This window comes from Carassius carassius, chromosome 10, assembly GCF_963082965.1.
Source record: "Carassius carassius chromosome 10, fCarCar2.1, whole genome shotgun sequence".
Taxonomy (NCBI): domain Eukaryota; kingdom Metazoa; phylum Chordata; class Actinopteri; order Cypriniformes; family Cyprinidae; genus Carassius; species Carassius carassius.
This window is the reverse complement of record NC_081764.1, coordinates 5,208,036-5,233,248: the sequence shown is the minus strand read 5'-3', so window position 1 is coordinate 5,233,248 and position 25,213 is coordinate 5,208,036. Positions and strand designations below refer to the sequence as shown.

General features: G+C 35.7%; 2 protein-coding genes across 2 annotated transcripts; one reads left to right on the top strand and one right to left on the bottom strand.

The window, feature by feature from the left end:
- The first annotated feature begins 1,611 nt into the window (after positions 1–1,611).
- On the top strand, positions 1,612–7,189 carry LOC132151594 (mitochondrial glutamate carrier 1-like). The gene is made up of 9 exons (XM_059559808.1): positions 1,612–1,745; positions 2,126–2,251; positions 2,598–2,653; positions 4,890–4,980; positions 5,069–5,187; positions 5,354–5,546; positions 5,647–5,801; positions 5,893–5,968; positions 6,084–7,189. Exons 1-9 carry the CDS (start codon positions 1,729–1,731, stop codon positions 6,241–6,243), a joined length of 993 nt encoding a protein of 330 aa, XP_059415791.1. The 5' UTR covers positions 1,612–1,728; the 3' UTR covers positions 6,244–7,189.
- A 304-nt stretch (positions 7,190–7,493) lies between these two features.
- LOC132151596 (tetraspanin-2-like) lies at positions 7,494–24,903 on the bottom strand. The gene is made up of 8 exons (XM_059559810.1): positions 24,631–24,903; positions 20,517–20,619; positions 12,957–13,054; positions 11,347–11,421; positions 11,162–11,245; positions 10,992–11,057; positions 9,225–9,308; positions 7,494–8,666 (listed from the first exon to the last, which is right to left on the bottom strand). The coding sequence occupies exons 1-8, from the start codon at positions 24,697–24,699 to the stop codon at positions 8,601–8,603; spliced, it is 645 nt and encodes a 214-aa protein (XP_059415793.1). The 5' UTR covers positions 24,700–24,903; the 3' UTR covers positions 7,494–8,600.
- Positions 24,904–25,213: the final 310 nt, after the last annotated feature.

Here is a 25,213-nt window from a genome sequence, read left to right as displayed (position 1 = left end):
TAAAATTATAGAAGAAATATTTTTTTTCTTTGTGCTTTGTCCAGTTCTTAATGTATATATCTTATGAAAAATAATATAAATCATAACCATACATAATTATTTACTTCTCTTTTATTACGCATACATAATGTGTTTAGAACAAGCGGAACTATTGTTCTAGAAACTACACAGAACTAAAACAACCCTTTTCATTCGATATGGCCGCTGTAATTTGACACCGTGTCCACCCTCCCACCCCTCGGCTTTAGACTCATAGTAGGAGGTCCTTAGAACTGACTGCAATTGGAATGGACAAGTACATTTACACCCGGCACAGATGCCCCGCCTCCTTTTTTTAAAGCTGATAGAAATTTTCCATTCAAACATTCATTCAAAGTCCCTCGTCGTGGAACGTTCTAGAATACAGACTCATTCAAATATTTGAACCATTTCGGCTCATTTCTGAGGTAAGTGTTTATTTGGGAAAAAAGCGTAAAACAGATTTTTGTTGTAGTAACGTTACTAATATAGAAGTTAAATAGTAGAAATATCAGAAGTATCTGAAGAAAGGTTGTGCAGCAAGCTCTTCACCGACCAAACGTTTACCGGTAATATAATAATTTTAATATCTTCATGGTTGGAGATAACGGTTCTCTCAAGTGTTATTGTTTATCGTTTTTCATGTTACCGGTTTTAGTTTTCCGGGTTACTAACCTGCAGTTTAGACCGTTAGGCGAAACCGGGTAAAAAAAACCCGGGTAATTAACTTCCGCTTCTTTAGAAATGCTGACTGAATTTCCTTAACCGCATTCAAAGGGTTGCTTTCTATAATTTTTTTTTTTTCATGTAACGTTACTTAAGTTAATTGTCTTGTTAATATTTTATTTAATGCAGCAGCCAAAAAAAATGAGAATAGGAAACGATATTTTTGTTATAAATTGACAAGGAAAGAAACGTGCAGAACCTTAAGCTTGTTTGCAAACCAAAGGCAATGGTCGTGTAAGAGGAATGTCACTCAAACGTGTCTGGTCTTGTGCTGTTATCTTGTTAAATTCCTGTGAAGCGAATTAGCGTTTTCCAATTCGAAAATGAATCGTCTCTCTGGGTCGACTATTTTTCTTTTTTATGAACACATTTATCCGGTTCATAAAATCAGTTTGAAAGCGCAATTAGAAAGTAAACAACAACCACCCTTATTAATAAACTAAATAATGTGCATATGTATGGCTTTACCGAAACGTTTTAAAGTATTTAATAGGCGGGATGTCAGAGACCGCGTGATTGCGTCGGGACGTAAAAGAACAGCCCGCGCTTTGTAACAAACTTTTCGAAATAGCCGATTCGCGGAAATGAGTTGGATTTCCCATCAGACTACTGTCTGTTATCTCTGCTCAAAACGCCACAAAGGCAACCCCCCCCCCCCCCCGACTGAACACATGCGTGCACACTCTTACTCATTAGCCGGTAGTGAGTCAATCTCGTCTGACCTTACGGCTCAGTGTTTTGGCCGGTGGATTAAAATGTCACGTAGGAAGAGTTTAATGACCGTGAGGTGTAAGTTATTTTTTCCCGGTTGTAGAATAACGTTACGTGTAGAAGGCTTATATCAGTCAGTTAACACTGATCACTGTGTCTTTACTCCAGGTCTCTGCTTTCGAGGTCTGAACTTTCTTCACTGATTACTGCAAGAAGCTCTCATCAAACACAATCCTCATCTTATTCCTGAAACTTGTCTCAACAAATCACACAATGTCTCAACAAATCAGGTACAGGATATTATAAATCATTAATTACATTTTAGGAATTAGGTTAATTACTAAAATTAAATGTAAACTCAAGGAAGGGTTATTGTCAATTAATAAATATATATATATATATATATATATATATATATATAAACCTTTACATAACTAGAATTACTTAACATTTAACTACTTAAACTCAAGGAATGCTATTGTCAACTTGTGTGTGTGTATATATACAGTATGTATGTATATCTGTGTAGGTTTTTTTTTTATTTTTTTTTATACATTTACAAAAGCCCCCTTGAATTCATCTTAGTATTATTTGTATTTTTTTAGGCAACATTTATTATTTGTATTTTTAACAACATGTTTTAATTAATTTTGTACATTTTCTCCTTTAGCCTCCCTGCCAAACTGATTAATGGTGGCATTGCTGGCATCGTTGGAGTCACTTGCGTGTTTCCCATTGATTTGGCCAAGACAAGACTCCAGAACCAGAGACCAGGCCAACAAGTCTACAAGAGCATGTAAGAGCTCTCCACTTCTTTTTCTTAAATTTCTTATTCTATTTTAATTCCCACACACCATTATTAGATACTCCTGCTTGTCATTCCTCACTTTGATTTTATGAGCATTGGTAGTTAATCCTAATGGAATGTGTGATGCATGGTCATGCGTTAGTTTCCACCTGATGTGATGGTTTAACTGCTATGGTCACTGCAAAGCCTTTTTAAGGATTGAGGCTAGACCATGTTGGTTGCATGATTTAAACACATACTGAACATGCCACACGTAGTTTTTGTTGCTAATACAGGTTAATTTGTTGAAGCAAAAGCAGGCCGACCCATGTTAACACAACTGGTTGGTTTTTAGGATTGACTGCCTCCTCAAAACAGTACGATCTGAGGGATATTTTGGCATGTATAGAGGTAAGATTCACTTTTATTTATTCATAAGTGCCTTAATGTATACTATAGTTATGTCCTGTTTAGATTAGTATATCCTCTTATATGGCAAGATGGGAACACCTGAATAGACTTGAAGAATCCAGTCCATAGCACTTCGGACAATGGACTAGAATAGCTTGGATGGTGGTAGTTAAACACAAACCGATAATTTTTTTTTATTATTTGTTGCACTGAATTAGAAATATTTTCTCAAGGAGATTTCCCAAGGTCTACATAATTAACTTTTAATTCAACTTTCTTATTTTTAATAATATTCAGATTATACTTTGGTTGGTAAATTGCCACAATAACAGACTAGAGGAGTACATAACCCTTTATTTTGAACCCTCTGATGCATGCATGGCATGCTCTATAGTGGGATTTTAACTGTTCAAGGTGTAATGTTTCATCTAAACCTCCATTGGGTGATTTTTCTTTTTTAATTTTTTTATTATTATTTTTTTTATTTGACCTTCAGTCATAATTCTACATGACTGTCCCCATTCCTGACAACATATCTCACATAATTACAACTTTAATATTTGCCATTAGCTTATGTTAATGGATCAATCTCTCAAAATACAATCTTATTTTAAATTCATGAAAATGATACACATAAGTTGGAAATGGTTATATGGTGTTTTATATGGTGAAATCAAACATGGTTTATATGGTGAAATCAAACATGGTTAATTATTACCTTTGGTTGATCAGTTGTTTGGCTTCATTTATTCAGTAATATAACCAATATAAGTATCCTTGAAGAGTGTTATCTGTGGAGTTTGGAGGAGATTGGAGTCAGTGTTTTGTGGCGGGTCTCCATTTCTATGAGGAATGCTGTTGTTTGCATCTGTGTTTTTCATGTTACAGACATGGGTCCCCGCTGGGATAGTGAAGGCTAGCCGATAAGGCGCAGCCACGCTGGAGGCAAATCATTTATCATGGTTCTCACTCACTCTGCTCTATTACAATTAGGCACAATTTTTTTGTTTTTAATTTGTTTATACATAATTGTTGAATTTGGATTTTTTTGCTTAGTTTCTTTTGAATATTTTTTTTTCTCAATATCCTTTCTTGCTCTTGTCTCAATAGGTACTAACCCATCTTGCCATGCTCTTAACATCTAGAATGTTTTTTTTTGGATACTATATTCATCATCATCACCACTTAACGCTCATTATTGCTTTGTCTTTCTTAAGGTTCTTTTTTTTTTTTTCTTCTTCTTCTGATCATGTGAACCACCGCTGTGCTTTCTGTAAAGAAAGTGGCATCTTAAAATAACATGGTTTCAATTAGGGCTGGGCAGTATGACCAAATCCTTATATTACTGTGAATGTAAATTCAACCTAAAAATGTTTTATCTTAAAATATATATATATATAGTTGTAACTTTTTGTAATGAATAATTTATCAATTAAAGTTACTTGGTCTTAACTCCTTTTATTTTTATATGGATTATTTTCTATAGTATGCAAACTTGAGGAATGCACAACAAATCCAAATGTCTGGCATCAGTGTAAAAACAGTTCTTCACTTTAGTTTAAAAACCGACTCAATACAGCAGTACATTATAAATGTATTATAGAAAGTACATTATAAATAATATTTTAAGCTGCTGTGAAATAGTTGTGACCGCACATCAGTTGATTAATATTAAAAGTAAAGTTTACACGTGCAAAACCTCAAACCTACACAAAGCGATCTTCAATGGAAGCAGCTGTTTGGGACTGTTTAGAGAATGGGCTGTATTTCTCTCTATTGTTTACAGATTGAACACCGCATAAACAGCACAGCAAAATCTACCAGCTGACACATTTCCCTACTATTATATACCATTATACTGCACAACCCTAATGTCAGTCTCTTTCTGGAATGTGCCTGCATTCATTTTTATCTCCCTACAATTGTGTAAATATTCTATCCTATTTTTCTGTCCTCTGTTTGTTTATATACTAGTTAATTTTTATGGTTTTGTTCACATTATGTAGAATCCCCCTCCATCAGCTCACAGTTCTCTCATAAGCTTTGCTTATATTCTTGCAGTCTCTTTAGTAGCATTTTTATCTTATAATCTGTTTGAATGGTATTTGATAAGGTCATGTTGTAGATTTATCTCTGGTTTGATGGTGGTGGGGAATGTGTGTTTGCTGATCTGTGATCAGTTGTGGTGTAGTTTTCTTTAACCCTCTTTTTTTTTTTTTTTTTTTTTTGTCTTTAGGTGCTGCGGTTAATCTTACACTCGTCACTCCTGAAAAGGCCATCAAACTGGCTGCCAATGACTTCTTCCGGTGCCACCTCTCCAAAGATGGGTATGTTTGCTGCTCCTGCACTTTTTAGTGCTTGTCAAAATGCATTTTTTTCATATACACCATATAATCATTGCCTTGTTTGTTACAGGAGAGGGCTGACTGTATTTAGAGAGATGTTGGCTGGATGTGCTGCGGGCATGTGCCAGGTTATTGTCACTACTCCAATGGAGATGCTGAAAATTCAACTTCAGGATGCTGGGAGACTAGGTAGGTTTCCTTTTTGTGCTGAATGAAGCAATGCAATCTAGCCTGTTGAGTATTCTTGATTCTGATTGTTCAGTTGTGTCATTTGGCATGTAGTAATACGAGTACATTTTGCGTAGTCTAGTTTTATTACTCACTCAGTCATTTAACTTTCTGATCATCTTCACAGCCGCTCAGCAGAGAAAACCAGGCATCATTCCTCCCAATAGACTGGTGACCACAAATGCGGTGTTGAGTCGTTCCTACAATGTGGTGCCGAGCAGCTCACCCAGGGCCGTATCTGCCACCCAAATCGCAAGAGAGTTACTGCACTCTCACGGCATTCAGGGACTCTACAAAGGCCTTGGTGCAACTCTATTGAGGTAATGCATCAAACAGTCTTTACTTTAACAACACTTAATGCAAACATTCACCGTAATGAGACCATAAATGACTTTTCTCCTTTTTTTTTTTTTTTTATAGAGATGTACCTTTCTCGATCGTCTACTTCCCTCTCTTTGCAAATTTGAACAAGTTGGGTAAGCCCTCCCCTGACGCGGCTGCACCATTTTATTGGTCATTCATCTCTGGATGTGTTGCAGGCTCCACGGCTGCGGTTGCCGTTAATCCATGTGATGGTAAGAGCTTTTTGTTTTGGTCCTCTTTAGCCCCATTTTATTGATTCACTTAAGAAATGCAAATGCTCATTGTTTTTATTTTATTTGACAGTGGTTAAGACCAGGTTGCAGTCTCTGAGCAAAGGAGCAAACGAGGAATCCTACAATGGCATAATTGACTGTTTCAGGTGACTCATCAGTTAAATTACTTGTTTTAAATGTTATGATTTAACTCCTTTCTAGTTTTGGAATGCGAGTATCATCTGCATCCTGTGACCTTTGCTTGTTTCTTTGTTCCTACAGCAAGATCATGAAGCGAGAAGGCCCGTCTGCTTTCCTGAAGGGAGCAGGCTGCAGGGCTCTAGTCATCGCGCCACTGTTTGGTATCGTGCAGGTCATGTACTTCCTCGGTGTGGGAGAGTTTATCATGAGCCAGTCCTCACTAAAGCTAATCTCTGACTGAACAGACCCCAGAACCGCTCATATTGTGGCAGCTACACAACCAACTGTACATTTACAAGAAAAGATAAACATTAATCAAGATGGTAGAGCTGTCGAGAGAACGGCAACTTCTACTCTGGTTAGGTTCTTGTGAGATTTTTCCAGCCTTACCACACATCCTCTATGGTCTACGGCTTATTTGATGGGCCGTGGCCAGAATTTTGCACTTGTTGGTAAGGATACATCTGGAGGAAAGCGCTTAAGTTGTGCTTACACTTTCTAGAAGCATATATGTGAAAGTTTCCCCTCAATGAGGGGAGACTGGTGTCACTAATGACACTGATTTTATGTTTTTCATCTATACATCTACAATTCTTTTTGTATTAAGTCTGCTTTTTCCCTACTCAAAATGCATTGATTTCTGTGTTTTTTCTGTTCTTGACAATGTTTTCGGTGTTTAAACAATTGGGTTACTTAATATTTTTGAAGCTTTCAGATCTTGTAACTCTAATAGTTTTAGGGAATGTCATTGACATTGTGTTTCATTTCAGTCTTTGAGCTAAATTTTGGGGGAAGGTACAAAAGGTGCATTCTAAAATGCAGTATGGAATGACTACCTAAAACATACACAACATATGATGCATATTGTTTTTATGCAATATTTTGACACTTTGAAGACGTGCATTTATTATTTTTTTTTCATTACTTGGACCAGCATGTTACAACTGTAGCTTCCAGGGATTCCTAGTCCCAAAGCATAGGTCATTATTTTTTTTTTCAATTAACAGACAAACATGACAAACTTTTCACGAAGTTTGAGGGACCTGGCCTTGAGCAAAAGGCTGTATAAGTGCTGTGATTTTAGAAAACTGTATTAATATCTACCTACAATGACACCTCAGTGCATCATGGATTAATTTGTTTAATGTAATGGTCTAATTCAACATTACAAAAATGAATAAACAAAACAAAACCGTTTACTTGTGTGAGCTGTTTTAATGTTGTTCTGGCTTTCATGCCCTGTGACCATATTTTTATTTCAAAGCCATTTACATGCAACATGATTCTATGAAAGAGTAAAAAAAAAAAGACTATAAAAATGGGCACATTATTGTAATTGCAAAAATGTTTATAATTGGGCTTTTTGTCAGTTACAAAGGCACATAGATCAAGTGGGTCACAATCCTGAACAGACCTGCAGATGAGAAAGATTAAAAGAAGAAATTGTTTGTTGATTTGCTTTAGATGTTTTTTTTTTTTGTTGGCCTGGGATTTTGCAGTTGTACAGCAGTATTGAAAATGACATTTATCTTCCAAAAGTGTTTGCACTTTACAGATTCAAAATCAACCAAGTATGGGAAGCAATATGTATTAACCAGTAAAAAAAAAAAAAAAAGATCAAACCATTGATACTTAAAGTCAACATGAATCAAACAATTTTGAGGTGGTTATTCTGAGGCTGAAAGTTGAGTTTCCTCTCAGCAGTACCAGTTTTTCAACTCTGTTGCTGTAATCATAACCATTAACCAACATAAAATTAATATTGGCAAGATTTTTCAAAAGGTGGCCTATGGGAGTATTTGTTTCCTGGTTAACATCAACAAATAGCCCATTCAAAAGCTGTGAGGCCAAAAAGTTTCATAAAAAAAAAAAGTTGAGTTCTGAGGAAAATTTATAAAGCTAATTGTTTCATTTGGAAAATCATGCAATGATGAACCTTTCACAATAAAACTAGGAACACAATAAAAATGAAATGGGTTTAATTTTGAGTTCATGTTGACTTTATGTTGACTCAATCCACTTCTCAGCTTCATTCAGTATCTTTATGATATGGCAAAATTACAATAATCAAAACATTAATAACTAGCAAAATAAACATGACCCATTATCTATTAGCACATAAAACATGGTCTAGTTCACACAATAAATAACATTAAAAACAATATGAAAAGTAGTTGATCAGTGAGGCAACAGAGAGCTTATTTACATCAGCAAGTAAATTCATTATGTCTGAACTGAAAGACTCAAGAACTTTCTATTAAGGGAGATCAAGTTTGAAAAAAGTGAGATGTACACTGTGAAGATTCCCCTTTTGATGATTCAGTAATAACTAATTGAAGACAAAATAAAGGTAAAGGCTAATGTGGTTACAGTAGTAGTTCATGCAGTGGAGGTCATCATCAATCAATGCAAGGAACAGAAAAGACAGAAACAATCAGAAATAGAAGGCTGATCACAAAACAGAACCACAAGACCTTCACTGCCTCACGGGAGCTCCTCCACCTCCACCCGCCTCCCGAGCCTGAATGTGATGGTCTGATGAGGTCAAAGACAGTGGGCTTTGAAACAGTCCAACTGGGTGGGGGAACCGCGAGGAACCTAAATAACTTCTCTGCTGTTCCGAATGGCGCAGCATAGAACCATGCTGAAAACCATGCCAATTATCTGCCAAAACAGAGAGGGAATGTTCAAATGTTATACATGATAAATATAGGCTACAGTGTTCCTAAAAAAGTATCTGAACACTTAAGCCAATAGTAATAGATGAAGGTCACTGCATTACATAATATCAAACCAAGTCTCATTAATATTAAAGACAACACTTGAACATCTTATACATACTTTTCTATACTATAAAGCAAATCTCAGCTGCCTGATTTTATTAATTCATTGCAAAATATAACTATATCACCACCCAGCTCTTATAAAAAATTACTATTAAAAAATTATTAAAAATATACAAATTGGATATTTTAAGTATCCTCATACATAAACTATACTAGCATAGGACTATATACTATATAACATATCTTGCAACATATATGCAAATGATATTATAGCTTGGTTCAAATTAAGGCACACGCACACATACACACGATATTATAACTTTTAACATCAAAATTCTGTAAAGCTGCTCTGAAACAATGTACTGTGAAAATCACTATACATATATTTTTGACTAGACTTTTTTTAAAGCACAAAAACAAGTTAGAATTTTGTTACCATTATTCCAGCAATGCCGATGCCAACATATCCAATTATGAAGAGTTTTTCTTTGAAGAAGTCTTCTATAGCTTTGTCACAATCCTTGAAAATATTTCAAAAGAGCATTAGTTGAGTGTGGCAAACTGATGTAGAGTGTTAATGTTAAAACAACAGCATGCATACAGATCTGTTCACTTCTACTTATTAATAATAAGTTACAAAAGTTGTCAAATATAACTGTTATAAAATGAATAGCTCTGGCTCAATAATCTGATTGGCTAAGCTACTATCAAAATTATAAAATAGAGATATGCACATTTTATAACCAACAATTATTACTTAATGAATTGGCAATAAACTAATTAAACTACTGTATGTACTGTATGATCCATAACTGTTTCCTGCCAAATTATGCAGATATGGGCACTGAACATTTACTTTATTTTACGGATGTTTAAATTAAAATAAAAAAAGAGAATAATGAGTGATTTGACTGCAAACGAAACATTGTTAGTACCTTCATTTTTGCAAGCAGTCAGTGAGACTTTTACACTTTTACTAAATATTTCGGTTTCAAATAAATGCTGTTTTTTTTAACTTTCCACTCATCAAATACTGATTTTTTTTTTACAGTTCACATAAAAATATTATGCAGCAACATCTCTTACAGCAAATCAGCATATCAGAATGACACTGAAGACTGGAGTAATGATGCTGAAAATTCAGCTTTGCCATCATGAGAATAAATAAATTGAAATTTATGCATTTAGCAGACGCTTTTATCCAAAGCGACTTACAGTGCATTCAGGCTATCAAATTTTAACTATCATGTGTTCCCGGGGAATCGAACCCCCAACCTTACGCTTCATAGCGCAATGCTCTACCACTTAAGCTACAGGAACACTAAGTAACATTTTAAAAGATTTTAAATAAAAAGCACAAATGTTAAATAGTACAAATATTTCACAATATTACTCTAATTTATATTATATATATACACAAACACATATGGGGCTGCAGCTGAATGGTTTGTGGTGCACAAAACATGTTTTAATGGTTCATTTCTATGGTCTTTAGCCACAGTAAACATGCTGTTGCGGTTTCTTTTTCTCTAATGTGCTTTGCTGATTGGGATCAACTGAAAGTATGAAGTTTAAACTGAAGCACAATGTGACATGATGTTTCTTAGCCGATCAATATGCCTTCCCGTCTGCTATAAAAAAAAACCTGGCGCCTTTGTGCCGCTGTAGGCTTATCGGATCAAGTGACTCATGGGACATCTTGCCACCGTCTGCTTCATTTCTCTCTCTAAGCCCCTCTTACCTCCTCACTCCACTGGTCTGTGTCCCGCATCCCTCCCTCCCTCCCTCCCTCCCTCATACACTGCACAGAACAGCATGGCTGCCATCTACGGGTCTGTGTCAGAATTGCTCATCATTTGAGTATAAAACGTGTCCTTATTTTGAGTCTAAGATCACTATCCCAACAAGCTCTGAAGTTTAAGTGACACACATAATAAAGTTAAATAATAGGCCAAAAAAAAAAAAAAAAAATGAAAATCTACAGGGTATCATAGTAAGTAAGAATTGGCTGGGCCAAGTAAATAAAATGCAATGTGAAAATGGCGGTTGCTAACAAGTGTCTAAATGGTACTACAGACGTTGTCAGGATATTAATCTTCATCATGTGGAACAGGTAAACACATCTATTCACTAGTCACTTTTTACAGCCTCATTGTGTTTAGAATCACATTCTTGCAAACTGAATGGTCCTAGTTGAACATACCGTGTCAGGACTGTCATTAGTGCACAGATCAGAAGGGCGAGAGGACTCAGTCCCGCAACATTCAAGCTGTGAAAGAAGAACAGAAATCTCAGAAGATGATGGTGACACTACCAACTGTAGCCACAGATCATTTACTAACATTGTGTCTGTAAAACAAAAGCTCTACTTACCACTTCGTGATAGATGGATGTAATAGCGGTCCCGTTGCTAATTTCTATAGCAGACTGGTAATACTTTTGAACATCCTGAATGATCTAGAAACACATGTGAGAGTATCTGATAATATCACACCCTTAGATGACAGTAATTTTCATATTTATGCTCAATAAAATGATTGATCCAGTGCATGACATACCTTATCCTTATTCAGAAAGCCAAAGACCCCAGCAGCGACCTCTGCGCCAAAAATGACAAGAAGGCAAGCGAAGAACTAGACCGTACAAAAGAGACTTCACGTTAGTTTGACAATACTGATTGCAATTCAACAGTATCATATCCCAGGATATCAAGAGGGTTATTCCTTCTAACCCAAATTACAGCAGTACAGAATCATGAAATGGAATGACATGAAATGGTACTCATCATTTATTTATATATATATATATATATATATATATATATATATATATAAACTTATGTAAAGAAACTTTTATTAGATTTTTTTAATTTTTTTGCACCGATGGGCTGTGCACAATCAGACCAGAAACATGTATTAAGAAGTAAATAGGGTCCATTTCAGGGAAGCAACGATTCACACATCTCTCATCCTTTTTTTTTTTTTTTTCTTTTTAGAAAATTAGATCTAAGATCAATTATAAATGAAAAGGAGTTTTTTTATTATTTATCAGACAAAATGCTGCACATTTCTTTGTGAAACTGAAATGTTAAATGACAAACAAAAAAAAAATCTAATAAATCGCTTCATATAAACAAACTAACGCTTTGTCTGTGCTCTTTCCACTAAAAACTAGAAGCAACCACTGCATTTTAATCACGATCCAAACAAAGATGCCACATATATGCAGCATGAGCAGTTTTTCATTTTATTTTGCTTTTGATCTTTGATTTCAAATTTTAAAGAAAAAACAGTATGGCCTGATTTTAGTTTTGTGAAACTATACTACATAAAAAATCTGAACGAAACAAGAACAGACAGGCTGCATGAGAATGCAAATTCAGGCCCTGTTTACACTAGTGCGTTTTCATTTTTAAAATTACAATTTCACTGTGACAAATGAAACGCATGTCACATTACCATTCATGCAGGTACAACAATGAGCATGATGTTATTGTTTACACTGTCGTTTTAATAAGTCTCTGTTTTGATCTGTTTACACTGAAACGCAACCCTGGAGTTTTCAAACTAAAACGGGGTCTGCAGCACTTCCAAGCCTTTTCAAAGGTTGAAAACGCCAGCGTAGTGTAAACGGCAGCCATAACCGTAGCAAAAGATACGTGTGTAAACGTAGCCTCACTCTCTGACAGCAGGTGGCGCTTATAGAACAGCAGTGAAACAGCGTTTCGCTGTTTACTACTGTATACAAAGCAGTGCTGTGGTAACAAACACCACTTTAATGCAATATACAGAGATGAGATGAGATGATAATACCATCTAAACATCTTTTCTGAAGACAGTAACTTCTCCTTAGAGATACATTCATATAAACCCCCAACCCCGAATGTATCACGATTCATTTAACACCTCAAATGACTTGTCTGACATATTTTTATTTAATATTTATTTTCAGCCACCTTGGCATGCATCATTATATCTCTAGTCCATTCTGTTTCATGCTGACTTTAAATGCTTCAGTGTGGACAAAAGATCTTAGGTCAGATTTATTCTTGAAGAAATCACAAAAGTGGTGCTTTAAAGCAATCACAACATTTAGTGTCCATACAGGCAGTAGACAGGAATGGTGGAGCAGAGTTTTGTTCATTTAATGTTGCGTAGTTCTCACCCACCAATCCCAGAAGACACTGTGACTCCCTCACTGCCCCAAAGCAGCCGAAGAACCCCACCAACGTCATGACGCCTCCTGCTCCGATCAGGATGTACACCGCTGAGAGAAAGCCAAGAGTACAGTGTAATGTTTAGAGTTAGTCTATTTAAAGTTGAAATTTAATCCACAAACACCCCAGCATGCAGTTCACTTTATGACCAGATGATGGCAGAACATGAAAAGATCTGTGTAGTGAAATCATTTTCAACTGTAAAAGTGCTCATATGGATATGGTTTTTGAACCAGAGGGCAAATAAATTAAAATAATATTTTCTAGTTATGTTTAGCTCTGAGATGCTTTTCGCCTGGATTCATGTTCTTTATAATGTCCCTATCTAAATGAACAAATGAGCAAATAAGTAAATAAATAAAAACTGATGGGGAAACTCTATTTACGAAGAGAAAAATAAATTACAGTGCTATTTTGGTATTATTCATATTTAGAATTTGCATTTATTTTCAGATTTCAATTAAGTTTTTGTTATATACTTTTTTTATATATCTTTTTTTCTGAGTTTTTAAATATTAGTATTTAGGTTTAATTCATTTTTATTTTTAGACACATTTTAGATTTTATTTATTTACAGCTAACTATTTGATTTTCAAATAGTTCTATCTCTGCCAAATACTGTCCGATCCAAATAAACCATACATCAATGGAAATCTTATTTATTTACCTTTCAGATAATGTATAAATCTAAATTTTGAAAAATTGACACTTAAGAAATATTAGGTAAAAAGAAACATGAACAAACCTTTATTATTAAACTTCAATGTGTAATCTAGCTCTCTCGGTTACTATACAGTGTTCAAGGATCAGTCTATTTCAGCATTCTCATTTCATGGTGTTTTATGAATGTGAACCCAGGTGTACTTTTAGATGACTGAAAGTGAAAGCAGCTGATTCTAATTCTATAAAGATTCTGTGGGCATTTCCAGATGGGTCAAAAATCAAAATCAACCTTAAGTGTTACTGTACTTTCCCACACGATGCAAACTACAATCCCACACACAAAAACACAAGGCCCACAAGCTCACTGCAATTCTTGTGTTTTGGGGAAATTTGAGACGGTGTGAAATGCGTCTACTCACAAATCTCCAACAAGCAGAGTTTCAAAAGTCCTCGGCTCAACAGAAACAAACAGTCTTTGTGTGCACAACACACTCAGACACCACAAGCTCACCCAGTGCCCTGAGACATTATCATATTTACCAGCGAGATTCTTTCCCCCAAACCAGTTAAGCACATATTTCACTGGTCATCTCAATAGCCGCGTTTCCACTATCGAGCTTAAACCAGGCGTGCTAGTGTGCAAGCTAAACATTAACATTACCATAGTAAACATTGTAAATATGACCGCTTGGATAAATCAGACATCAGCTTCTTATTCTCTATCACAATTGTGTATTTATTAAGTTACATTTTATCTGTCGTATCGTTTCAAGAGTTTAGCTCCACATTGCATATCATCAAAATATAATGATGATTTTTGTTTGGGAGCTTTTATAAAAATAAAGAGTCTGCGCTGCGGATCATTTCAGAAAGATAACAGCTTTAACACCAGCATTAAACACTTTTTTTAATATAAGTCAAGCTCGAAACTCACTTTCAGTCAGCAGCGAGTGTTTGAAATAACTTGATCCAATGTGGATTATAATCACCATACAAGGCAGAAATATTTATAAACGATGCAAAAGACTATGCACGCTGGGCATTAACATTACCATAAACATGGTAAATATGACCGATTGATGAAATCAGACGTCAGCTTCTTATTCTCTATCACAATCGTGTATTTATTTAGTAACTTTATTATCTGTCACAAGCCTCGTCTCGAGAGTTTAGCTCACGTTGCCTATCATAAAAAAATATATAATGTTTTTTGTTCGGGAGCTTTTATAAAAATAGAGATATTATCATTCATTCTAAATGTGACAGCTACTGTGGCTACAAATAAACAGAAACAGGCTCGACTGAATAAGCAGGCTATTTTCATAAGCGTTAAAAATAAATAAATAAAATAGAAATAAGTGTATTTATGTGTTTAATTTTGAGTCCTGATAAATTAAATCAATATGATAACTGTATCACTTATTCTATAGTAAAACATCGATGCTTTTGAATTTAAATATTTAACAAAGCATGCAAACAAACGGCCGCTTTTATCATGTTCGTTTTGTGATCGCGCATGTTCCAGTGACTTATTTCTTAGTTTTCTGCTAACTTCTCTTTGTTGGTGAAATGATGAGGTTGCATGACGTTGTTCTGAGAGGTGTGTAAAGGGCGTGTTTTAGTGACGCGCAGCGGAGCTTCAGGCCCTGACTGTGGAAACCCTGCGCTATTGTGGCCTCGGTGCTACTGGCCCGAGGCTATGAGCCCCGCCCGTCCCGCTTTAAGCCCTGGCTCGCACTGGCCCGACAGTGGAAATGTGGCTAATCATGCATTCACTTGTGAAGAAAAGCTCAGATTTGATAGATTCAGTTCAGAAAAATCATTGACGGAACTGACTAGGCCAGTTTTCACGTAACTGATTTGTGTAAAAATAAATAAATAAAATCACACCATTCACTGTTAACATCGACTTAATGCTCTAAGAAATTATGAATTATGCAGCTATACAACATCCCAAAAAGAACACACTGTTGTTATTATTTAAGTCATTATTTTATGCGTAAGTTGTTTTATGATCTAAATGGTGCCAGAAGAGATTAAATTATTTGATTTGCTTTTTGACTAAATGATCAGTAATAAAATAATATGCATAATAAAAAAATATATAATAATTATTATTTTAAAATAAATTATTATTAGACATAAATAATAATTGTATAAAAAACATTAATATATTCATACCATTATATCTATGCAAACTTGTTTAAAAAACAGTAATGATGATGGTTTGATTAGCAGAGTAATAAAACTATATAAATTATGAATGTTTTTATTAATAATAATAAATAATAATATATCCAATAAATTGTTATCAGACGGCAAAACAACTTTGTATAAATATAATGATAAAAGTAATACTTATATATTTGGTATATCTATACAAATTTGTTTAATAAAATACTACCAATAACAATATTTATAGATTATTATTGTTAAGACTGTGAAACAACTTAAAATATAAATTAAAAATATAATGTATTAATAATAGTAATAATGATTATGATGATGATAATCCTCATCATTGTCATTTTTATTTATTTTTTATTTAACCTTTATTTAACCAGGTAAAATCAGTTGAGAACAAGTTCTCATTTACAACTGCGACCTGGCCAAGATAAGGCAGAAACAGTGTGACAACATAGAGTTACACATAGAAATAAATTAATATCCAGTCAACAAACCGATCCCTATCATCATCATCATTATTATTACTCCATTATATTCATGCACTGTATAATAGTTACCCATTTATATTCATATTTGTTTTGGGCTATCTAATTGTTGAGCTTCACATTTTTTACTTGAGAATGAAAGCCCGTTGTTTAAAAAGTTCTTTGATTATACAAAGAAAATGTTATAGAAGTAACTTTATTTGTGAACATCATTGTTGTGCTTTTCTTTAGAGACCAAATGTGTGAAAACCAATAAACAACCATCTAAAAACACCCTAGCCAAGCCCTGGAACCACTCTTAACTTTCTTCCCAAAATGTAAAGCTGTATTTGAAGACATAACATTTCAGATCTATTTTGGACATTCATGATTACAGGATTTTCACGATCTTGTTGTCGTTCTCCTCTTCTTGCCAATTAACTCACCATGGCAACAATTCAGGCACCCCAGACGCAGGGCGCTAAACACGTCTGTGTGCCAAAGTCACTCGAGACGCCCGTCACTAGGATGGCACAATCTCTCTTGTGAGCAACTGTTTTCCCTCGCCACCATCTCAGAGCAACTTAAGACAAGCTAGGGCCAAACTGAAGCGCTTGGTAAAGCTAAATGTGCTAAATATCCCTGTCGTTTAACAGCAGACTATGAATTAACAGCCAACAGTACGTATAGCGTTTCAAACATGTTTCCACTCGTAAGCACAGGTTTACATTTTAGGCAGACATCTCCATCCTCGGAGGACTCAAGAAGACCAAAAGGCTTGCCAAAAAGCCCAGCACTGAAGCTTTGCTGAGGTTTAATTAAAGCTCAGGGAAGACAGTTGTCACAACACACAATAATTAATCCCCAAGGGAGAAAAAAATGTTGTTTTCGATGACAGGACAAAGGAGATTTGACACAAGTCCTCTGTGAGTTGACCAAGCCCTTCCTACTCTTGACTTCCTAACTTCCAAATGGATGGAAATCATGCTGTCATTTCACATTAACATCCCTCCTGCCCTCCTTATATTATAAACACTGAACATCTGTGGGCAGAGAGATCTCTCTTAAACATGCCATGACATGGTCATGACTTGAGAACATGGAAAATGGGCAATTGTTGTTTACCAATGACTCAAGAACAAAAAAAAAAAAAAAACGGTTTAAAGCTTTGACTCATCTGTGAAGATGTTTACTGGAAGATCACAGGCTGTCAGCTTTCTCTCAGGATTGAGAGTATAGTTCCTAGCCATATCAGCCTAGAAAATTGCAAATTTTCATTTTCTGTCGGTCTTAGTACACAATGTAAGAAGAATTAATTAATTAAGAAGTAATTAAGAATTAAGTTTTAAATAGGAAAAATATAGAAACTCTTTGGTCATTTTTGAGCGAGATGCTAACAGTCTAATCAGATTCAATGATCTATGCTAAGCTTAGCTAAAAGTGCTACCGCAAGACCCGGAGACCAGCTGAATGGATTCGAAAACAGTAAAACTCAACTGTTTAACTCTAGGGGAGTTGGAAAATGAACCTGTTTCACAAATAGTGCAGTATTCCTTCAAGACAAATGCACGGATCTAATATACCGCCATGTAGGCCTATCCGATTTCTTTCCCAATTGTTTATGTTCACTTAAGACATAACTGACTGTTGTTAAGTAAATACTCAAGAGAATGTTAACATATTTTCTATGTATATTTGACAGTTTATGTGTCTAAGTCTGAAACTCCAAATATCGTGTTCAGCTCCACGTCGGAGCACGCGCACAGAACGCACCTGAGGAACGGGCTCTTTCACAGTTAATGCCCTTTTAATGCTCTCTCTCTCTCTCTCTCTCGCGCGCGCGCGCTCTTGCTCTCGCTCTCTCTCTCTCTCTCTCTCTCTCTCTCGGCTCTCTCGGTGCGTGCGCTCTCGCTCTCGCTCTCTCTCTCTCTCTCTTTCGGCTCTCTCGGTGCGTGCGCTCTCTCTCTCGCTCTTTCTCTCTCTCTCTCTCTCTGCCTCCCTCTCGCTCTCTCTCTCTGCCCTGTTAAACTGACAGGACTTAAAAACACATGCAAATGATAAACTTTCATTCTATGATGGTTAAGCTGTGCAATTAATCCGCGAATCACATTCGTCAAGGGCCGGGGAGCAGCTGGCCCGTACAGTTAATGAATAACGGATCAACTACGACAGCCTACATCGCACATCCTGCGATGTGACTATCGTGGATTCGTACATCGCGATATCGATGCTTAAGCGACACATCGTGCAGCCCTAGTATCTGAGCATATGATATCAAGACTTGACCCAGTATTGCACTTTGTTTCACAATCGCTGTGGTTAGCAATTGCAAAGTAGTAGTTTGTCCATTATAAGTGGTTAAATGCAGCTCAAGCCTGCAGTCTAGTCACCAGAGGTCCATGTACATTATCTCACTGCAAACACGAGCAGAAAAACAGCAGGATGCAGGATTCTAAATGAGCAAATAAACGTCCTTAAACACTGTTCTACAATTAGTGAGCCCTAACCATTTTAAATAAACGAATTACTGCATCAATCCTCTACAAGACCAATGAGATATATGGAGAAAGCATCTTTACAGTGCACCACCTGCCTGCTCTGGGGACTAAACCAGAGCTAGAGGGGAAATAACGTTTTTATAATTCACCAACACCAGTTAGACAGCCTCTCTTATGAGAAATCAGCTTTAGTCATTAGCAAGAACTATCAGTGTCCCTGCTCATTCATCACAGCTAAAAACCAATATCAGATACACCATTACAGATGCCATTAGGGCTCCATGACACAGATGGGAAATTTCAGCCTGACACTGCCGTTGGAGCCTGGTGCTTTGTTAGTAGTGTGTTGGTGTTGTGCTTGCATGAATGAAACTGCAAGGTATTGGTTACCTAATGACGGTTTCTTTGCTTTGCGACTGATAGTCAAGTCAAGTCACCTTTATATGTATATTGCTTTATACAATACTGGTTGTGTCAAAGCAGCTTTACAGACAGGGAAATAAGGATAATAAAGTACCATGATAGAACTAAAAAATGCCACATGAGCATAACAACACATACTTTTTATCCAATTATGTACCGTATTTTTCGGACTATAAGTCTCACCTAAGTATAAGTCGCATCAGTCCCAAAATACGTCAAGACGAGGAAAAAAACATATATAAGTCGCACTGGACTATAAGTTGCATTTATTTAGAACCAAGCACCAGGAGAAAACATTACCGTCTACAGCCACGAGAGGGCGCTCTATGTTTTTCAGTGTAGGCTACAGGAGCACTGAGCAGCATAGAACGCCCTCTCGTGGCTGTAGACGGTAATGTTTTCTCTTGGTTCATTTCTCTCGGTTCATGTCAAATTAATTTTGAAAAATAAGTCGCACCTGACTATAAGTCGCAGTACCAGCCAAACTATGAAAAAAAGTGTGACTTATAGTTCGGAAAATACGGTAGTGCATAATTACAAATTTTGCATGTTCAACCAAAAAAAAAAAAAAAAAAAGGAGAAGTATTTAATGACTATTCAGCATCTGATATATTGCACAAAAAACCCTCAGTACACAAAGTGTTTTGTTCGGTTTTTCAGTTGTTATTGTTAACTAAAACTATTAAAAATCTTTTTTTTTAGTAACTGAAATAAAATAAAATATGAATATTACATGAAATAGTTACTTAAACTATATACTAATAGTTAATGTAATAAATATACACTTATTATACTATAATGAGAATTTAAAATGTTGCCTTGGCATCTAACTTGAAGTGTAAGGTTAAATAAGTTTAAGTAAATTACTAAAACAGAAACTGAAATAAAAATAGAAAAAGTACCTGTAATAATAAAAATGACCAATGCACATAGCAAAAGTACTAAAATAGTAAATAACTTTGGCCAACACTGCTGTGCATTTATTATAATTTTTCTCTGTTTCTGTATTACTGTGATATAAAAAAAAACATTCCAAAATGATCCAGAAAAAGAAAGGAAATTGTGGTTGGACATTTTATACGTTGGTCACATGGCCTCTTTTTTACAGTCTCTCCCCTTCATAGATGTGCACATGGCCTGTTTAATCTCCTTATAACCCCAGTAAGTCTCAATTTCTGACACTATATTATGGCTCAAGGTTTATGCAGGTTTATGAAACCTACAAAAACTGTTATGTAAACATGTGATGTGGGCTTTAACGTTCTTTTCCAACTTACCAATAAAGAAGTGCTCAGGGGCATCATTTTCGGCTAAGAGGTTGGTCGTGTCTGGGTCAAACCTCAACCATAATCCCACAGCCAACACGAGTAAACCTGACAGCTGCAAAAAAGAAAAATCACCACTTCATTAGATCACTGTTAACAAAAGGAAAAAACAATGTTTGTGTGACATTTGCTGGTTTACTCCATGTCACTGCTTTCACATTCTGCCCAGGTCTAGGTAGAAACTCAGGAATAGGACTTTGACTTTTGAGAACAGAATACTTTGTATTTTGCATATGACTGTAACTTGAGGGATGACCTTGACTAAAATAGAGCATTGATTGAAATTCTGTAAGATAAAGTTCTTTATTGTGATACATGACACAACCATTTGTCGATCTGGAAGGACACCAGAAAGTCCTTTTAACTCCTAGTTATCAAGTCAAAGGAAAACCTACTAAACATTTGTATTCACAAATATATATCCTTTCCAGTGAGTCTACAGTTCATGTTTGTTCTGTTAAATCAGTCTCAATCTACAATGTTAAATCTGTGAAATACTAAATCATAATTATGATTAAAAAGTTGAAATTATGACAAAAACTTGAAATGATTAAATAAAAGTCATAATTATGACATAAAAAGTCTGCATTTGACATCTCATTATCTCTTATCTTGTAAATTAATGATTGATTGTTTCATGAAAGGACATTTTTTTGTATTATGAGATAAAGTTTATTAAGTCAAAAACTTAAAATTATGTGAAAAAAATACATTTTTGTCATTCATTTTGACACACACACAAAAAAAACTATTGAAAAAAGTCAGTCATAACTTTTAATGTCAGAAATTATGTCCATATTTGTAGTCATAATTATGACTTTTTAATATTCTTGACTTTAAATGTCATGCCATGTCAATGAGCTTTTATGACAATTATGATTTAACAAAACATTCTTTTTTCTTATTTGGTGGAAATGGGATTCCATGGACCAGGTGATTATTGTAAAGGCAATTCAGATAAGGTTGAGAAAAGGTCTAGCATCAAGCATGCTGCAAATAGTTTTTAGGGCCATTGTAGGTCTACTGTGGTGCCCATCTCTATGATCAACAGGCAGGCTGTGCCAGTCTGACAGGCTTGTCCTGCTGGCATCAACCATCCCCCGGTGCCATCCCTACGCAACACCAGGACATAAAACTGCACAGGACAACGACCCACTTCTTTTTTTGCCTGCCCTCTCAAAGACAAAGGCCTCGCTGTCCAGCGCAGTGAGACCACTCCACAGAGAACCACTGACTGACGCCACTGTCCTACATTACATCTTACACTAACTGTTTAAGCCAATCTAATGTGACCATTAGCAAAGTAACAAAATCACAGTGTGATGAGGAGTAGGAGGAGTTACATGTGGTCTTTGAACGGTTCCTATGACTTTTGTGCGGATTCAACAACCAAGACTGAAGAGAGGCTTAATAATAAACTTCTTTCACATGAGCTTCAAATGGAAAATAAAAATCTGTTTTATCTGATGCAGTGTTGTTGTAAACTAAAACTAAAACTGAAATGAAGCTATGATAAAAACTTAAAAACTAGAAACTAAAATTAAAGAAAAATGAAATAAATTAAAAGATAAGAAATTAAATAAATGTTGCCTGGGCAACTAACGGAAATAAAATAAGATTAAGTTGAAGAACTAAAATAACTACAAAATTTAAAATTAAGCTAAACTAAATTTAAATAGAAATATAAAAAATACTACAACTTAAAAAAAACTGAAAATTAAAAAAATAATAAAAAATACTACAACTGTCCATAAATAATACTAAAAGAACACTGATCCAATCTAATTATAAGATCTGTTGGATTATGCATTAAATAAGTATACATTTAGACAACAACATTATAATTTTTATTATAATTTTTAGAAATTTTATCATCAATTATTTGCAAGACATTTTATCCCTCTATAATAGATCTGTATAGAAATAATGCATTCCTGTAGTTCAAGGATGGCACTAGTAGCAACACAAAAGTCATGGTTTTATACTCAGGGAATGCATGAACTGACAAAATATAAACCTTCAATGCAACGTACCATAAAACACAAAGAGTGTCTGTGCTCCATTTTTTCATACAACAAAACAGAATGGTGATTTATACTGCCATGGTAAAACAAGGATAAAAAAGCACCATTAAAACATAAAAATAGCCGTTATTTTAAGATTTCTTCACTAATGGACTTCGAGTGTAACTTGAGGCATCAACTGGTCATATGATACATGAAAACCAGTGACTTTTTCTTCAGTGACATGATGCACTAATAATGGAATGCACAAATAAGGATGTGAAAATTTAATAATGGCTTTGATTCTGTTTCTCACACAAAGCTATCATTTGACTTTAGCATACTTAGAATAGGGTTCTAATCAATCATTGTGATCATTGTTTCTGGGTGAACTATCCCTATAGCAGCATGAAGGGAAAACCACGATACCTTTCGTTCAGAGAATGATGAATTTATGTGTTTATAGCACAAGGAGTGTACTTTCATCAAACAAACTAATTGTCAAAAGCAACCGAGAACATAAAATGATAAAAATATAACCTTAGTTCCACCTCGCAGGACATGCTTATCAGATGATTTTACATAGTCTAGAATTACTTATCTCTCTGCTTTGTATGCATGTCACTAAAACTTGATCGTCAATGTGGCCTGGTCTTTGAAGAAATGATAAGACTATATTATCCAGAGTTTAGTGTCAGTTTCAATGCACCCTTCAGACTTCACTGCAGTCCAGTGAATAAAGGAGTGTTGAAAACAGCACAGGAGTGTGGTACTTTCAATTACTTTCCACAGTAACCCGATCCTTTACTGACTGAAGTCTAGCGTTGAAGGTTCGCTCATTCAGCGTTTGCAGCCTGCCTCTTAAAAACAGTTAACACAGCCACAGAGGAATTTCAAAGCCACTTATGTTGAATTATGTATGTTGTTGCTTCTTTTACTGTAAAGAAGTATCAATGTATAAAAATCCTGTTAGTACATTGTCACATTCATGAAAGAACAATTAACAAATTTCCACTCATAAACACAATATGGATCCACACAGTTTTTCTATAAATTGACCGACTGAAATCACATCACAATCTCAAATGATTCCTGAATAAATAACAGTAATTCTGCATATCTGGCCAAGCTTGAATTATATCTAAAATGTCACAACAAACTGACAGTCTGTTAAACATTTGTCACTCTCAGCTGGTGAGGAGTACTAGAAAATGACTCTAGGAGCCAAATAAAACACACTGGGATATTATCCAACATGCAAGTGAATTAACAGACAGACAAAAAACAATAAGCAACCGTTTTTCCTATGCTAGGGACTTCACCGTTTGAGGCTCAAGCATTATACATTCAGGAGAGACTGGGCCTATTCTCTTTGAGTGTGGTTTCAAACATTTAACATCATTTACATTATTGCGTTTAACAAACACTTTTAACTAAACTGATTTTCATTGCATTCAAGGAACACATTTTGCTAGTAATTGCTATCCCTGGGAATTGAACCAGCGACCAGTGTGTGTGTGTGTGTCTGTGTGTGAGAGAGAGATAGAGAGAGAGAGAGAGAGAGAGAGAGAGAGAGAGAGACTGTATCAAATACAGGCTAAAAATATTTAACATGTATGTAACAACCAGCCCCATTCTCCCCTATAATAATCTCTGGATAGTATACAAATAACAATGTAGACTTTCTATAAAACATTGGTACATGGTGACAGTCTATCTATAGTAGACAGCATTTTGAATAAGTCTGCACGTGCCTGATGCTCAGACGTGCTGTCCAGGTATGAGACACAGCAGGCATCTGTCACGTACTTGCAGTTTACAAATACATCTGCATCCCAAATGTGGTGCTACTGTTTGCTGCTAGAGTCCACAGAGAGCTGCACAATGCCAAATGAAAACACATTTGCGCCAAAACCGAAAGAACATCATACAGATGTTGAGCAACTCCCGGGACAAACAGCTGACAGCAAATACACGTAACGTTACGTTTGCGTTCTCGCATTTCATTCGGAATCAAAGCATGTCTGTGTGACATCATCAGTAACGTTACTTTCCGCGCTTACCCAGAATATGAAGTTGAAGACGAACAGCAGGTATTTAACACATTTCATGCCGCCCTGGACTTTGCTCATCCTGCCTGCTGTTTCGTTCCGCGAGTTTGCCGTTTCGACCAAAATGTTTGCTCAAATGCGCAGGCCTGTCTCAGAGATGTAGGTCAGTAATATTATTCAAGCCGAATCCACTCACGGTCCGTCAACACTAGCGTCGCTCGCGCGTGTGTGTGCAGTTCGCCAGTGAGCGCGCGCGCACGCGGATCAGCACCGCCCATTGGTTCAGCAGGACGATGGTAATGATTCGTTCCCGCGTTTTCCTTAGACCTGAATCTCTACAATAACGATTAAATAGATAGATAGATAGATAGATAGATAGATAGATAGATAGATAGATAGATAGATAGATAGATAGATAGATAGATAGATAGATAGATAGATAGATAGATAGATAGATAGATGGATGGATGGATGGATGGATGGATGGATGGATGGATGGATGGATGGATAGATAGATAGATAGATAGATAGATAGATAGATAGATAGATAGATAGATAGATAGATGGATGGATTATTTTTTCCGGGGGGGAAAAA

What these genes read in the sequence shown, in the direction of transcription:
- LOC132151594 (XM_059559808.1), top strand. An exon ending in CAACAAGTCTACAAGAGCAT is followed by an intron (nt 2,252 to 2,597) that starts GTAAGAGCTCTC and finishes GTTGGTTTTTAG; the next exon opens with GATTGACTGCCTCCTCAAAA. An exon ending in TGCCACCTCTCCAAAGATGG is followed by an intron (nt 4,981 to 5,068) that starts GTATGTTTGCTG and finishes TGTTTGTTACAG; the next exon opens with GAGAGGGCTGACTGTATTTA.
- LOC132151596 (XM_059559810.1), bottom strand. Translation starts at nt 24,699, where the DNA reads ATGAGCAAAGTCCAGGGCGGCATGAAATGTGTTAAATACCTGCTGTTC. An exon ending in TCTTCAACTTCATATTCTGG is followed by an intron (nt 20,620 to 24,630) that starts GTAAGCGCGGAA and finishes TCTTTTTTGCAG; the next exon opens with CTGTCAGGTTTACTCGTGTT. An exon ending in CATCCATCTATCACGAAGTG is followed by an intron (nt 11,058 to 11,161) that starts GTAAGTAGAGCT and finishes CTTCTTTCACAG; the next exon opens with CTTGAATGTTGCGGGACTGA.